This window comes from Littorina saxatilis, linkage group LG16 (genome assembly GCF_037325665.1).
Source record: "Littorina saxatilis isolate snail1 linkage group LG16, US_GU_Lsax_2.0, whole genome shotgun sequence".
NCBI classification, from domain to species: domain Eukaryota; kingdom Metazoa; phylum Mollusca; class Gastropoda; order Littorinimorpha; family Littorinidae; genus Littorina; species Littorina saxatilis.
The window spans coordinates 24,712,038-24,728,959 of record NC_090260.1 but is presented as its reverse complement, the minus strand read 5'-3'; the positions used below and the strand labels follow the sequence as shown (position 1 = coordinate 24,728,959).

Below are 16,922 nucleotides of genomic sequence, written 5' to 3'. Positions count from 1 at the left end.
CTTTTTATATTTGGTCAAGTTTTGACTAAATATTTTAACATCGAGGGGGAATCGAAACGAGGGTCGTGGTGTATGTGTGTCTGTCTGTGCGTGTGTAGAGCGATTCAGACTAAACTACTGGACCGATCTTTATGAAATTTGACATGAGAGTTCCTGGGTATGAAATCCCCGAACGTTTTTTTCATTTTTTTGATAAATGTCTTTGATGACGTCATATCCGGCTTTTCGTGAAAGTTGAGGCGGCACTGTCACGCCCTCATTTTTCAACCAAATTGGTTGAAATTTTGGTCAAGTAATCTTCGACGAAGCCCGGACTTCGGTATTGCATTTCAGCTTGGTGGCTTAAAAATTAATTAATGACTTTGGTCATTAAAATCTGAAAATTGTAAAAAAAAATAAAAATGTATAAAACGATCCAAATTTACGTTTATCTTATTCTCCATCATTTGCTGATTCCAAAAACATATAAATATGTTATATTCGGATTAAAAACAAGCTCTGAAAATTAAATATATAAAAATTATTATCAAAATTAAAGTGTCCAAATCAATTTAAAAACACTTTCATCTTATTCCTTGTCGGTTCCTGATTCCAAAAACATATAGATATGATACGTTTGGATTAAAAACACGCTCAGAAAGTTAAAACAAAGAGAGGTACAGAAAAGCGTGCTATCCTTCTTAGCGCAACTACTACCCAGCTCTTCTTGTCAATTTCACTGCCTATGCCGTGAGCGGTGGACTACGAGTATACGGTCTTGCTGCGTTGCATTGCGTTCAGTTTCATTCTGTGAGTTCGACAGCTACTTGACTAAATATTGTATTTTCGCCTTACGCGACTTGTTTTGTTCTTAAAAAAAGAAAAAAAAAAGTGTTCTGGGGTCTGAAGAACCTAGACACCTATGTGAAACAGGACAGGATCAAATAAAAGTGAAGTAGAGCCCAACTCAGAGTAGCACATGTAATCACAGAGTGTCAGTGCCCAGTGCTTGCAGTCATCACTGTGGCCTGTCTCACACGATCACTAACCTCATTAAAGATAGATACTCTTTTTGTGACAGAACATCAGAATAAAGCGACATAGCACACATATTTGTAGGAGTTTCACAGGCCAGCCACTAGCGGGTGTGTGTGTGTGTGTGTGTGTGTGTGTGTGTGTGTGTGTGTGTGTGTGTGTGTGTGTGTGTGTGTGTGTGTGTCTGGAAACATGTTGACATAAGTGACCAAGCCATACAAAACAAAACAAGAGGCAAGCCTTCAAGGCTCACGCAAGAAATCGACAAACAGTAACACAAACTCAATCACTCCGTCACACACACACACACAGTACACACACACACACAGAAAGAGCATAGGTGAAACTGTGCAAGAAAGCGAGACACTAGATCTAGATCTGTCTGTCTGCATGTAGCCTACTTACATGGACACGACTGCCAAATAGTCTCGGCCCGCTCAAAATAACAATCACCGAGACTTTCAGTAATTCCATCGCGTGACGTTTAACCCTCGTACGTCATAATGTGACGTCAATGTAATATGACGTCTTCAAATGTTAAAGTTTCTACCACAGACAGACATACATACATACATACATACATACGCACGCACAGACAGACAAAAGTTAGCATCGCATAGGCTACACTTCGTGAGCCAAAAAGGCCTGCGTGTCAACAGGCTAATATTGCATAACTGCCCCCCAACCCATCCCCATTGTAGTTGAGTGAACTTTGTTGTGTTAAATCAACAAAGGCTTTCACAAGCCAGAATGTTTGCCAGATATTCAGAAGGGTAGCTTCCATTCGGTAGTCAGCAAAACATGAATTAAAAAAAAAAACAAGAAGGGCAAAGCCCATACGACTCACATGCTTGACCTCGACCTTTAGGGTAACTAAACCTAGCAATGACATCATACACTAAGAACTGCTTTACACATTTTTCCTACCAAAATACATGTGACCTTGACCCAAGGTCAAGGTCATCCAAGGTCATGCAACACAAAGCTGTTAATTCAAGACATAGGAAGTACAATGGTGCTTATTCCCCCCTCTGCTTCTTTACCTCTGTAAACTTGTAGGGGTAGTTATTTTTCGATAATGACCCAGCAACCAAACAAATAACGACCCAGCAACAGCCTGAATCCTCGATAGTGCAATGGGTTGAGAAGCTGTTCTGTTTCGGTACTACTTTTTGCGACTGAAAAGTTCCGAACGCTCTAATGTACGAAATATACATCTCTGGAGCAAACAATACAAACATACCGCATTTAAATTAACAACTACAGGCCTGAACACATGAATCTCCATATAAAATCCATGAGTTCGGTTGTTTTCTGAATCTAGATCAGACGTTCATCACAAACAATTTCCCAAGGCAAGTAACTCATACTTTGTCTAGCGACAAGAATAGTTCCCCTTCTTTTCACTCAGTTTCTTCGACAACAGACTGCAATCCGACGGTCAGTTTTCAACAATATTTCATTTAATAAACAAATCACACGCAACCAAATGCACACATCTCATCAATTTAAACAACATAAAGCGGTTTCATACACTATTTTCCCCAGAAAACTTAACTTCATACAGTTTTTAACGTTGGAACACGGGTCCAAAAGTTCGTCTGCTAGTCCCATTTGACGAAAGAACATTATCCTAACCGATACCAAAACATATACAGAACACACAATATCTGCCTTTGCCGCCATAGCAGAATAACAGCATATCTGTGTACTTGATTTTAGTCCAAAATAGGAAAACTGACAAGAAGTGTTAACAGAATGGAATGATTTGCACGGAACTATACAACCGCGCATTAATCGATCGCCTGCGCAGGTTGACTGGTTGAGTGAATAGGATTCGATCAAACTTTCGCAAAAAACCTCCTCTTTTCTTTGAATAACTGAAGAAAGGAGGAATAAAGAGGTTACACATTTCGTCTCAGTGATTATCAAAAATAATGGTCTCAGTTCGCGGTCATGAAAAAGCTCGCTAAAGCTCGCATTTTTCATGATCCGCTAACTTCGACCATTATTTTTGATAATCACTGAGACTCGGCATGTAACCTCTACTTATTGGCTCTTTCTACCATGAGATATGGTCACTTTTACTGGTTCACTACCTTATTTTGGTCACATTTCATAAGGGTCAAAGTGACCTTGACCTTGATCATATGTGACCAAATATGTCTCATGATGAAAGCATAACATGTGCCCCACATAATTTTTAAGTTTGAAACAGTTATCTTCCATAGTTCAGGGTCAAGGTCACTTCAAAATATGTATACAATCCAACTTTGAAGAGCTCCTGTGACCTTGACCTTGAAGCAAGGTAAACCAAACTGGTATCAAAAGATGGGGCTTACTTTGCCCTATATATCATATGTAGGTGAGGTATTCAATCTCAAAAACTTCAGAGAAAATGGGAAAAATGTGAAAAATAGCTGTTTTTTAGGCAACATTTATGGCCCCTGCGACCTTGACCTTGAAGCAAGGTCAAGATGCTATGTATGTTTTTTGGGGCCTTGTCATCATACACCATCTTGTCAAATTTGGTACTGATAGACTGAATAGTGTCCAAGAAATATCCAACGTTAAAGTTTTCCGGACGGACGGACGGACGACTCGGGTGAGTACATAGACTCACTTTTGCTTCGCATGTGAGTCAAAAAAATGGGGGAAGAAAAAAGTGTTCTGGGGTCTGTGTGAGAACCCAATACTCTTACTCCTTAGAACCTTAACACCTAATGTGAATCAGGTCAGGATCAAATACAGTGAAGTAGAGCCAAACTCAGAGTAGCACATGTAATCACAGAGTGTCAGTGCCCAGTGCTTGCAGTCATCACTGTGGCCTGTCACATGATCACTAACCTCACTACATCAAGCTGGATACTCTCAACTTTTGTCTGATTTGTGACAAGAACATCAGAATAAAGTGACATACAAGTTTTAACATCTTGAACTACAGCAAAGGTTGCCTACTAACATGCAAATTACATATTAATGCTGTGGGATCGTAAGGTGGGAAATTTCAAGGTTTTGAATGTACAAGGGAAGCAATGTTTGGATTACTAACACGCCTTACGCCATCGGTGCATACAATCTGAAAATGACCCATAAGACAGTCGGATCAGCCATATCACACACAAAAAAGACTCAAGAATTTCTGCGAGTCAACAGGCTAACATTACATAACTGCCTCCCACCCCATCCTCAATAGCAGTCGAGTAATTTTTACACCCCCGGTATAGGGGTGTGTATAGGTTTCACTCGATGTGTTTGTGGCGGTATTTGTGTGTTTGTGTTCGCAAGTAGATCTCAAGAATGAACGGACCGATCGTCACCAAACTTGGTGAACAGGTTCTATACATTCCTGAGAAGGTCCTTACAAAAATTGGGACCAGTCAAACACACGGTTAGGGAGTTATTGGTGGATTAAAATTATACAACAACTTATAGACGGACACCCCCGTTGGTCAAAGGGAAATAACCTTCTCAGTTGGTGGCAGTTCTTCTTCTTCTTCTTCGTTCATGGGCTTAGACTCCCACGTTCACTCATGTTTTCAGCATGAGTGGATTTTTACGTGACAACGTGTATGACCGTTTTTACCTCGCCATTCAGGCAGCCATACGCCGATTTCGGGGGGAGGCATGCTGGGTATTTTCGTGTTTCTATAACCCACCGAACTCTGACATGGATTACAGGATCTTTTCCGTGCGCACTTGGTCTTGTGCTTGCGTGTACACACGAAGGGGGTTAAGACACTAGCAGGTCTGTACATAAGTTGACCTGGGAGATCGGAAAAATCTCCACTCTTAACCCACCAGGCGGCAGCGACCGGGATTCGAACTCACGACCTCCCGATTAGGAGGCCGACGTCTTACCACCACGCCACTGCGCCCGTCAGTTGGTGGCAGTGAGAATGGTTATTTCCCTTTGACCAACGGGGGTGTTTTTCCTATCAGAGGAATTTCTTGTTTTTTTATTAAATCAACAAAGGCTTTCACTAGCCAGATGTTGCAGAAGGGTAGCTTCCATTGGGTTCAAAACAAAACATGATTTTTTTTTGGGGGGTGGGGGTTCTTTTTTTGTTTGTTTGAAGGAAAAGTGTGTTTGGGGATCTACAGCAGAACTGGAAACTTTCTCATTAGAACACAAACACCTATGTGAAACAGGTTAGGGTTAAATGAAAGTGAAGTGAGAGCCAAACTCAGAGTAGCACATGTAATCACAGAGTGTCAGTGCCCAGTGCTTGCAGTCATCACTGTGTGGCCTGTCTCGCATGATCACTAACCTCGTTAAGTTAGATACTATCAACTTAGTTTTTGGTATAGAACTAAGGCGTGTCAGCCGTGACGGGACCTGAACTAAACATTAGCAGGTACTGCTCACCGACCCGGTCACGGTACCGTAAACATCCCCCCTCCTCTCCTCTCTCTTGCTTCCATCCGCCCTACCCATGGTCTCACAACTACATACACACACACACTTTCTCACAACTGAGCCTCCTCACCATTATCATCGTCATCACCGTCCTCTCCATCTTCCTCCTCCTCCACCTCTCCCACTCCCAGTTCGTCGTCATCATCATCGTCGACTTCAGGGTCAAAATCCTCTTCCTCCTCGTCATCCTGGAAGAGCAACACACCATGTAATCATCACCAGAAACCCACAACGTACATTTTACTTTTACCTGAGGAAAGATAAAGAAGAAACGCGCATACCTAATTGTGAGAGCATTCTACCATAATATCCATAGACTTGAGCGAAGGGTGCAATGTTAAAACAAAAAAAGTAGAAAATCATCAATACAAACTTTTAACAGCATCAGAATCCTTCGTGCACTTGGTTCAAACTTAAGCCGGACCTACCAATTCAAAAGCATCCCATCAGTGTGGAGCTACTGCCCTCTAAAAGTGCATGTCCAGTTGGCAAAACACTAGCACTGCAGCTTGAATCAGACCTGGCAACACCTGTTTTGCACCTGAGTATACTCATTTACAACCGTGGTGCATTTTCAGAAAAATGAGCGTACTCCACAGAGGATTTGAACATCCATGATTCAAACATGCTTCGCACGTGTCTGTTGCACCGTTAATTAAGTTTGCCAATACATTTAAAACGGATCCTTCTTACAACTGACAAAAAAATGTATTCATGTGTCAAAATACTCAATCAGCTTTGGGATGAGTTTGTCAAGAAAAGTAGTCCAGGAATATCTCGTTGTATCTTTTTTCTACTGACCGTACTGATCGTATTCTAGACAATCAAGCGTACACAATACGGCGAAATCGTATGGGTTCCCAGGTCTGTTGAATTCTTCTTCGTTCAAGGGCTGAAAGGTTTTTTAAGTTTTAGTGGGTGTTTTATTTTACTTTACATGTATGACCGTTTTTATCCCGTCATTTAGGCAACTATACACCTCTTTGGGGGGATGTTTTTATAAGGCAAAAAAAAAAAAAACAAGAAGAGCAAACGCTCGATCGAGTCACTTTCGCAGTTCTGAATATTATATGAGGCATCAGATGGACAGGAAGAAATTGCTATTCACAACACAATGAGTCACGTTCACATAAAATTTGAGCCCGGTCACTTTTATAGTTTCCGAGAAAAGCCCAACGTTAAGTTGTGTGTTGCCGAACAGAAAAGGCTAGTTATCTCCCTTGTTTTTCTGATAACGTTCGTAAAAGGCTACAGATGTAAATACTTTGATGTAAAGAATAATCCTACAAAGTTTCAATCACATCCGATGAACTTTGTCAAAGATATAAAATGTCTAATTTTTCCTTTGACGCTGACCTGTGACCTTGAAAAAGGTCAAAGGTCAACGAAACCATCGTTAAAGTGTAGAGGTCATTGGAGGTCACGACTAAACAAAATATGAGCCCGATCGCTTTGATAGTTTCCGAGAAAAGTCCAACGTTAAGGTGGTGTCTACGGACGGCCGGCCGGACAGACTAACACTGACCGATTACATAGAGTCACTTTTTCTCAAGTGACTCAAAAATAGGTGTGGTTACGGTAACATAGCCAAAAACAAGAAGGGCAAAGCCCATACGACTCACATGCTTGACCTTGACCTTTACATGACCTTGACCTTCAGGGTCAAGGTCAAATAACTAAACCTAGTAATGACATCATACACTAAGAACTGCTTTAGACATTTTTCCTACCAAAATACAATGTGACCTTGACCCAAGGTGAAGGTCATCCAAGGTCATGCAACACAAAGCTGTTCATTCAAGACATAGGAAGTACAATGGTGCTTATTGGCTCTTTCTACCATGAGATATGGTCACTTTTAGTGGTTCACTACCTTATTTTGGTCACATTTCATAAGGGTCAAAGTGACCTTGACCTTGATCATATGTGACCAAATGTGTCTCATGATGAAAGCATAACATGTGCCCCACATAATTTTTAAGTTTGAAACAGTTATCTTCCATAGTTCAGGGTCAAGGTCACTTCAAAATATGTATACAATCCAACTTTGAAGAGCTCCTGTGACCTTGACCTTGAAGCAAGGTAAACCAAACTGGTATCAAAAGATGGGGCTTACTTTGCTCTATATATCATATATAGGTGAGGTATTCAATCTCAAAAACTTCAGAGAAAATGGGGAAAATGTGAACAATAGCTGTTTTTTAGGCAACATTTATGGCCCCTGCGACCTTGACCTTGAAGCAAGGTCAAGATGCTATGTATGTTTTTTGGGGCCTTGTCATCATACACCATCTTGCCAAATTTGGTACTGATAGACTGAATAGTGTCCAAGAAATATCCAACGTTAAAGTTTTCCGGACGGCCGGACGGACGGACGGACGTCCGGACGGACGGACGGACGACTCGGGTGAGTACATAGACTCACTTTTGCTTCGCATGTGAGTCAAAAATAGGGTAGGAAAGTAGGCAATCACTTTTTTTTTTAAACTTTTGTTTAAATGTGTACAAATTAAACCTACTTGACAGGGAAATAAGTGTGCGACTCGAGCGCTTTCGCTTTCATTGCGTTTTCTGCACTCGTTTTTTTTCTTTTCTCCGACAAATGTAATAAAAAGTTATAGGGTCGGCCCCTAAAAATAGGGTAGGTCGGGTTACCGTAACCACACCTATTTTTTTTTAGGCCTTACATGTATGACCGTTTTTATCCCGTCATTTAGGCAACTATACACCTCTTTGGGGGGATGTTTTTATAACCAACCAAACTGTGACACGGACAACAAGATCTGTTTTGTGCGCACTTGGTCTTGTGTGGACACACGCAGGGGTACAAGACACTAGCAGTTGACACAGAGTTTCAAAAATGTCCACCCATAACCCACCAGGATTTGAACCCACAACCTTTAGCTTGGGAGCCAGGCATTTTAACCACTAGGCCATTGCGCCTGCATTAAATACGCTGGACATACTTCACTTTGCTGAAAGAGTGCCTCAAGTCATATGTTACCTCCCTTTATACAACTTTTCATAGCAAAAAGGGTACAAAGGTCTTCAGTGCAGGAATCACCTCAAACTCATTAATTGCCAAAATTCATGAGGTTTGCTTCTAGTGTAGTCAGGAACTAGCATAGCCATTTAAAAACCAACAACAAACAACTGGATGATGCACAGGTCCCATGGTTTCATCGTCCAATGACCAAGACATCAATCGAACACCACAATACGTGTTAAAAATAGTAGTTTCAACCATGCAGCACGAACAGATACAACAAGCAAAATAAAAATAGACCGATTACAGCATCATGTGCGACTTCTCCAGCTCTATTTTTGGCTCACGTAAGTGTAGCCTATGCGATGCTAACTTTTGTCTGTCTGTGCGTGTGTATGTATGTGATAGGTAACATTTGACTGAACACCGAAATACTAATTTTACCTGGTTATTATCCAAGCAACAGCTTCAAAGTATTGAAGCAATGATCAACATTCAGACATGGGATTCAGAAAGTGATAATTAAGGAAAAAGAAGGTGGGGGCTGGGGGCCGCAGAAGGCCCCCAGTAGGGTCCAGGGGCAACGCCCCTGGTCGGGGTCAGGGGGCAAAGCCCCCAGAAGATGAAGGTTTTTAGTGTTTTAGACACACAAAAATGGCCCTGAAATGCATATTTCAGCTTAATCATAGCCCCCCCCCCCCTTTCTCTTCCTTCCCATGTTTTTAAAATTAATTTTACGCTAAGACTCAAAATAAGGAAGAGAAAGAGAGAGAAAGAGAGAGAGAGAGAGGCGGGGGGTGGGGGGTGGTGGTGGCGTGTGACGGTGTGGTTTCAATGTTCTTACCTTGTCGGTGCCAAACGACCCCAGTGACTGATTACCCGACTGGGTTTTTAGGATAGTCAGGTGCTTGTTGCTTTTCAAGTGGCTTTTGAGGGCAGTCTTTCCATTGGAGCCGTAGTTGATAACATTAACATCGTTGCACAAAGTGCACTGAGCTTTTCCCGGCAAGTTTATTTTAGCAAAAGCATCGCCAACTTTCAGTTTCACGTCTTGTGTCTTCTGGCCTTTCTCGTATTTCCAGCTCAATGATACAACTTCATCGAGCCAGTCGAATCTCCAGAGATTTTTCTTGTACTTCTGCTGGTCAATTTCCCGGGCTAGAACGGTTTCGTCTCGCTTTAGCTTCCTCATCATTTTGGCAGGTGGCTCGAAGCGATGTAAAAATGGCGCCAAATCATTCTCATACGGTATGCTTATACTGAATCCCCGATAGCTACGTTGAAACGGTGACTGTAGGAGACAAAGAGCGCGTTCCCATACGGATCGACCAGCAACAGTCTGACCGTTTTAGAAACCAACCGTTCAAGAATAGTATGGAATGGAGCGTCGCGATCAGCGGACCGGCCGAAAAACTTGGGTCTATACCTACATATACTTTCAAATTTTCTCAGCGGATTTGCACGAATCTCAAGAATGATCCCTGGAGCCTAAAAATTTACGGAATTCCGTAAATTTACGGAAGAATCCCATGTCTGAACATTTCGTCAGCACGTATGTAGTTAAAGTGTGTATCCAAAGAAAACGGGTGGTGGTGGTGGTGGTGAGATAAAAACAGGTGACTGGTTTGTGTCATGTGTGGTATGTAGACCAGGTCAGGGGTCAAGGTTAAGTCAGATCGCGTGAAGGATTGTGGTATAGATACAGTTCTCACCCAGCTGCAGTTCGCAGATTCGGGGAAGATTTCACATTGTTCGGTTTCGTAGCCCCAGAAAAATAGATAAAGAAGATACCAAAGGAGATTTCCTACAGGTTGATCTGCACAGCGTGTTTCCGGTGTGTGCGCGAGGAAGCGCCGTCAAAAGCGCAGTGTCGATTTGGCAGTCGTGTCCCCGTAAGTAGGCTACAGACAGACAGATCTAGTGTCTCCCACTCTTGCACCGTGTCACCTATGCTTACTGTGTGTGTATGTGTGACGGAGTGAATGAGTTTGTGTTACTGTTTGTCGATTTCTTACGGGAGCCTTGAAGGCTTCGCCTCTTGTTTGTTTGTTTGCTTAACGCCCAGCCGACCACGAAGGGCCATATCAGGGCGGTGCTGCTTTGACATATAACGTGCGCCACACACAAAACAGAAGTCGCAGCACAGGCTTCATGTCTCACCCAGTCACATTATTCTGACACCGGACCAACCAGTCCTAGCACTAACACCATAATGCCAGACGCCAGGCGGAGCAGCCACTAGATTGCCAATTTTTAGTCTTTCTCCAGCTCTATGATTGAATGTTTAAAAAAAAATTTCTTTGGCAACTTCATCACATGTGAATTCACATACCACAAAAAACAAAAAAGAAGGAATCTCATGCATATTGCGCTACCATTATATGGACAGACACATTACCTTATCTATAAACTTGTTGAGTCAACATGCATATACATTTTGTGTACACAATATTGAGTCACATGTGGACTAAACAAAGAATAATAAAATTGTGGGCATGCTTTACTCGTAGTAAAACTGGACTAATTGCACACAGTATATACTTGAGCTGAATTGATTCCCTTGACACAAGCAACACCTTTATTTTTTTTTATTTCAATGACAGGATTATGATATATTGAAGCCATACTGTGTTTTCTGGATATGCCTGCTTGGTATTTTTCAGTTTCTACAACTCACTGAACTCTGACATTGATCGCAAGATGTGTTTTGTGCGCAGCACTTGGTCCTGTGCTTGCGTGTGCACAGATTAAGGTGATAAGGCACAAACAGGTCTGCACATAAGTTGACCTGGGAGATCAGAAAAGCCGCCAACGTGAAACCCACCAGACACGGCCATTTCAGGGTGGATATGTTTCAGGTCAAGCGATGTGCAGACCTGCTAGTGGCTTTTCACCCTGTGTGTGTACACACAAGCACAAGAACTAAATAAATGGGCTACAAATGGGAGAGAATATGAATAATTTGCATCCTCTTCTGCGTTCGTGGGCGGAAACTCCCACGTACACTCGTGTTTTTTGCACGAGTGGAATTTTACGTGTATGACCGGTTTTTTTTTACCCCGCCATTAGGCAGCCATACGCCGTTTTCGGAGGAAGCATGCTGGGTATTTTCGTGTTTCTATAACCCACCGAACTCTGACATGGATTACAGGATCTTTTTCGTGCGCACTTGGTCTTGTGCTTGCGTGTACACACGGGGGTGTTCGGACACCGAGGAGTCTGAACACAAAGTTGACTCTGAGAAATAAATCTCTCGCCGAACGTGGGGACGAACTCACGCTGACAGCGGCCAACTGGATACAAATCCAGCGCGCTACCGACTGAGCTACATCCCCGCCACCGTGAAACCCACCAGACACGGCCATTTCAGGGTGGATATGTTTCAGGTCAAACGATGTGCAGACATGCTAGTGGCTTTTCACCCTGTGTGTGTACACACAAGCACAAGAACTAAATAAATGGGCTACAAATGGTAGAGAATATGAATAATTTGCATCGAGATGGTAAGCCTGTCCGCAACCACACCAAAGGTTATATACACGGCACGAGACTACAGGGTTGCTACACGAAGAGACTAGAGGTTAGAAGCATGACACAAGGCTATGCTAAGAGGACATGTGCGTGTATCACACTAACTTCAATATCGCCTTTGACCAAGTAGTCAAGACCAACCTCGTCTTCCCCGTCCACCTCCTCGTCATCGTCGTCATCATCTTCGTTATCGTCATCTGAAACATCATCCTGCGTTAGTCACAGCCACAACAAGCCTACACCACAGGCCATGCGTAACAGTTCTACAATACCTAAAATCTGTGAGGAAAAAAAACAAACCCAGCCGCGTAAGGCGAAAATACAACATTTAGTCAAGCTCAGTCGAACTCACAGAATGAAACTGAACGCATTGCATTTTTTCCGCAAGACCGTACACTCGTAGCATCGTCTGTCCACCGCTCGTAGCAAAGGCAGTGAAATTAACAATCCAGAAAAGCGGGGTAGCCGTTGCGCTGAGGAGGATAGCACGCTTTTCTATATCTCTATTCTTTTTTAACTCTCTGAACGTGTTTTTAATCCAAAAATATCATATCTATATGTTTTTGGAATCGGGAACGGACAAGGAATAAGATGAAATTGTTTTTAAATCGATTTTGGAAATTTTATTTTCATCATATTTTTTATATTTTTAATTTTCAGAGCTTGTTTTTAATCCAACATATTGATATGTTTTTGGAATCAGAAAATTATGAAGAATACGATAAACGTAGTTTTGGATCGTTTTATATATATAAAAAAAAATTAATTACAATTTTCTGATTTTTAATGACCGAAGTCATTAATTACATAATTATGACGAGCTTACCTGAGAAATTTTTAAGCCTCCAAGCTGAAATGCAATACCAAAGTCCGGCCTTCGTCGAAGATTGCTTGGCCAAAATTTCAATCAATTTAATTAAAAAATGAGGGTGTGACAGTGCCGCCTCAACTTTTACAAAATGCCGGATATGACGTCATCAAAGACATTTATCAAAAAAATGAAAACAAATGTCTGGGTATATTATACCCAGGAACTCTCATGAAAAATTTCACAAAGATCGGTCCAGTAGTTTATTCTGAATCGCTCTACACACGCACCACGACCCTCGTCTCGATTCCCCCTCTATGTTAAAACATTTAGTCAAAACTTGACTAAATGTAAAAAGGAAAAAAAAGGTTGACAGAGTTAATGATAGTAAAAAAATAAAAAAAAACACAAATGATTGAAATCAAACAAAATCACTGGACCCAAAAAATAATCCAGAGGACAATTAAGGCCAACATAAACCAAACCAATCTAATGGAAGCTCATCTGAAAGTCAAAATCTTGACCTTTTGAACATTCATGATTCAAACATGCTTCACACCTGCCCATCAATTAAGTTTACCAATACATTTAAAACAAATGCTGTGTTAAAAACAGTATTAACTGGAAAAAAGCTGTAATAATGTGTCAAAGTACTGGATCGACTTCGGGATGAGTTTGTGAAGAAAAGTAGTCTAGGATATTTTCTTGACATATTTTTTTTACCGACTGTATTCTAGACAACCATGCATACAAAATATGGCGAAACTGTATGGGTTCCCAGGTCTGCAAACCCCATGGAAAAGCCCCAGGGCACTGTTAATCATTATGTCTTACCATCATCGTCATCAGAAATGTCATCACCATCCTGGTCCTCCGCTGCAAAACAAAAAGTCCATTGTGAATCAGGAATGGAACTAAGACAAGCCAATACAGTCACAACAAGAGGCGAAGCCTTCAAGGCTCACGTAAGAAATAGACAAACAGTAACACAAACTCAATCACTCCGTCACACATACACACCCACACACACAGTAAGCTTAGGTGACGACTGTGCAAGAAAGAGAGACACTAGATCTAGATCTGTCTGTGTCTGCATGTAGCCTACTTACAGGGACACGACTGCCAAATAGTCTCGGCCCGCTCAAAATAACAATGACCGAGACCACACACACACCACGCGAGAGAGAAAGACTACAGGGAGGCATGCCGTCATGATGCATTAATTGACGTCAAACACTTTTGACCGTGACGTAATCTTATGCGAGCTTTATCCATAGTCTTGGATAACCACTCACACATAGACTCGGAAATGTTAAAGTTTCTACCACAGACATACACACACACGCACACACGCACAGACAGACAAAGTTACGATCGCATAGGCTACACTTACGTGAGCCAAAAACAACTCAAGAAGACCTGTGCACACTCAAAACGCTCATCAGTGGTAAACAAACCAAATTTCAGTAGTTTTTAAAATGTTTCAGAAGTAAGCTGTAACGACAGTTCAAAGGTCAAAGGTCTCCTTTGCTGGATTTTATGATCTCCAGGTTGTCTTGAGAATAACTGGACTTCCAGCACTGTTGTGCGGTTTTCTTCTTCTTTGGTGACAGAGCTGGTGTCTCCTCTTCACTATCTGAATCTCGCACTCTTTTTCTTTTCCATGTTTCACTTCAATCACAAGTTGCCACGCAGACGCTGGACGAACTAAGTCTAAGAACAAAGACTCAATGCTGAGAACACGCGCGCTTCCGGTAAATCGGAAGACGTTTTTTCAGCGCAACGGCTAACTTATTGGTCAAAACATCTTAAAACAGAAAAAAAGTACAAAATAATTGTTTTTGCGTAAATCAGAATTTTGGAATTTGAATTAAAAATCCGTAGCACCGTAATCTGCATATAAAAATCGGAGAAATTACGGAGAAACCGTAGATGTGCACAGGTCTGCTCAAGGTTCAATATAGAAATTTACGGCCAGATCACTAAACATAAAAACAAAAAGAACCACACAAAAAAAAACACTTTTCGAACTCGCAACAAGTCTGATTTTAATATAAGGCAGGAGGATTCTCATGGGTGGTCATGATAAACAAATGCAACAAAGTGATTGATGTTTGCATCCAATTAACCGGGAGTTTCCTGGGTTCTTGCTTTAGAGCTGAACGTTCAAAAAGCCACAATTCCAGCATAGCAGCACGCACTCTTGACTTGAAGTTCTAAACACAGAGAAACCTTTTAAGACCCCCAATTTAAGACCTTGCTTTTTCACATCGTCTGTTACATAAGGCCTAAAAAAAAAATTATGTGTGGTTACGGTAACCCGACCTACCCTATTTTTAGGGGCCGACCCTATAACTTTTTATTACATTTGTCAAACAAAAAAACCAAAAAAACAAAAACAGTGCAGAAAACGCAATGAAAGCGACAGCGCTCGAGTTGCACACTTATTTCCCTGTCAAGTAGGTTTAATTTGTACACATTAGAAAAAAAAAGTTAAAAAAAAAAAATGATTGCCTACCTTCCTACCCTATTTTTGTGTGGATATGTTACCTTAACCACACTTTTTTGTTTGTTTGGCCTAAGCTCTGTAAATTCACCTCCATTTCCGACTCTCTCCTTTTTAAGACCCGATTTTCTCAGATTTTGTCTGAAAAGCGGGGTTCTACTGTACAGACAACAATCAATCAATCAATCAATCTTATATCACGCATATTCCGTGGGTACAGTTCTAGGCGCTCTGCAGTGATGCCGTGTGAGATGAAATTTTATATGGCCAGTAGATTGCAGCCATTTCGGCGCATATTTACCTTTCACGGCCTATTATTCCAAGTCACACGGGTATAGGTAGACAATTATTAACTGTGCCTAAGCAATTTTGCCAGGAAAGACCCTTTTGTCAACCGTGGGATCTTTAACGTGCACACCCAATGTAGTGTACACGGGGGGAGGGTTCGGACACCGAAGAGAGTCTGCACACAAAGTTGACTCTGTGAAATAAATTTCCGCCGAACCTGGGATCGAACTCACGCTGACAGCGGCCAACTGAATACAAATCCAGCGCGCTACCAACTGAGCTACATCCCCGCCCATTTCCCTGTCAAGAAAATGCAGTCTCAGTCTCACCTTCATCCTCATCGTCTTCACACTCTTTGTCGTTCTGGTCGAAGCCGTCGAGGAATGAAATCTGTGGCAGCATCTCGAACACCTTTTCTCTGTACTCCTCCAGGTTGGTCACCTCGCAGTTGAACAGGTCCAAGCTCTTCAGGTTGGGCAAGTCTTTCTGTTGCAACACACACACACCAGGCAACATTTAGACTTAGCAATTGAGAAACTAAAGGCAATCAAAATAGAGGCAGACCTGTGCACACTCAAAACACTCATCAGTAGTAAACAAACCAAATTTCAGTAGTTTTTAAAATGTTTCAGTAGTAAGCTGTAACGACAGTTCCAAGACAAAATTCTGCTCACAAAGCACACAAACTGAAACACTACGACGCAGTAGAATGGGAAATACTATTTATCAACAAGCCAAGGTGAAACATCAACACTGTTGTCTTCTTTGGTGACAGAGCTGGTGTCTCCTCTTCACTATCTGAATCTCGCTCTCTTTTTCATGTTTCACTTCAATCACAAGTTGCCACGCAGACGCTGGACGAACTAAGTCTAAGAACAAAGACTCAATGCTGAGAACACGCGCGCTTCCGGTAAATCGGAAAACGTCTTTTCAGCGCAACGGCCAACTAATCGGTCAAAACATCTTAAAACAGAAACAAGAAGGGCAAAGCCCATACGACTCACATGCTTTACACATTTTTCCTACCAAAATACATGTGACCTTGACCCAAGGTCAAGGTCATCCAAGGTCATGCAACACAAAGCTGTTAATTCAAGACATAGGAAGTACAATGGTGCTTATTGGCTCTTTCTACCATGAGATATGGTCACTTTTAGTGGTTCACTACCTTATTTTGGTCACATTTCATAAAGGGTCAAAGTGACCTTGACCTTGATCATATGTGACCAAATGTGTCTCATGATGAAAGCATAACATGTGCCCCACATAATTTTTAAGTTTGAAACAGTTATCTTCCATAGTTCAGGGTCAAGGTCACTTCAAAATATGTATACAATCCAACTTTGAAGAGCTCCTGTGACCTTGACGC

At 41.7% G+C, this 16,922-nt stretch overlaps 1 protein-coding gene across 3 annotated transcripts in view; it reads right to left on the bottom strand.

The window, feature by feature from the left end:
• Positions 1–16,922, bottom strand: part of LOC138950668 (acidic leucine-rich nuclear phosphoprotein 32 family member B-like) — a 38,095-nt gene that overhangs the window by 4,521 nt on the left and 16,652 nt on the right. For 2 of the 3 annotated variants that reach the window (XM_070322382.1, XM_070322380.1), the window contains exons 4-7: positions 15,883–16,039; positions 13,594–13,635; positions 12,057–12,148; positions 5,505–5,622 (exon numbers count right to left, since the gene is read on the bottom strand). In XM_070322382.1, the coding sequence (XP_070178483.1) occupies positions 5,505–5,622; positions 12,057–12,148; positions 13,594–13,635; positions 15,883–16,039 (409 nt within the window). The remainder of the gene's footprint in view (positions 1–5,504; positions 5,623–12,056; positions 12,149–13,593; positions 13,636–15,882; positions 16,040–16,922) is intronic. The other variant, XM_070322381.1, reaches the window with a different exon arrangement.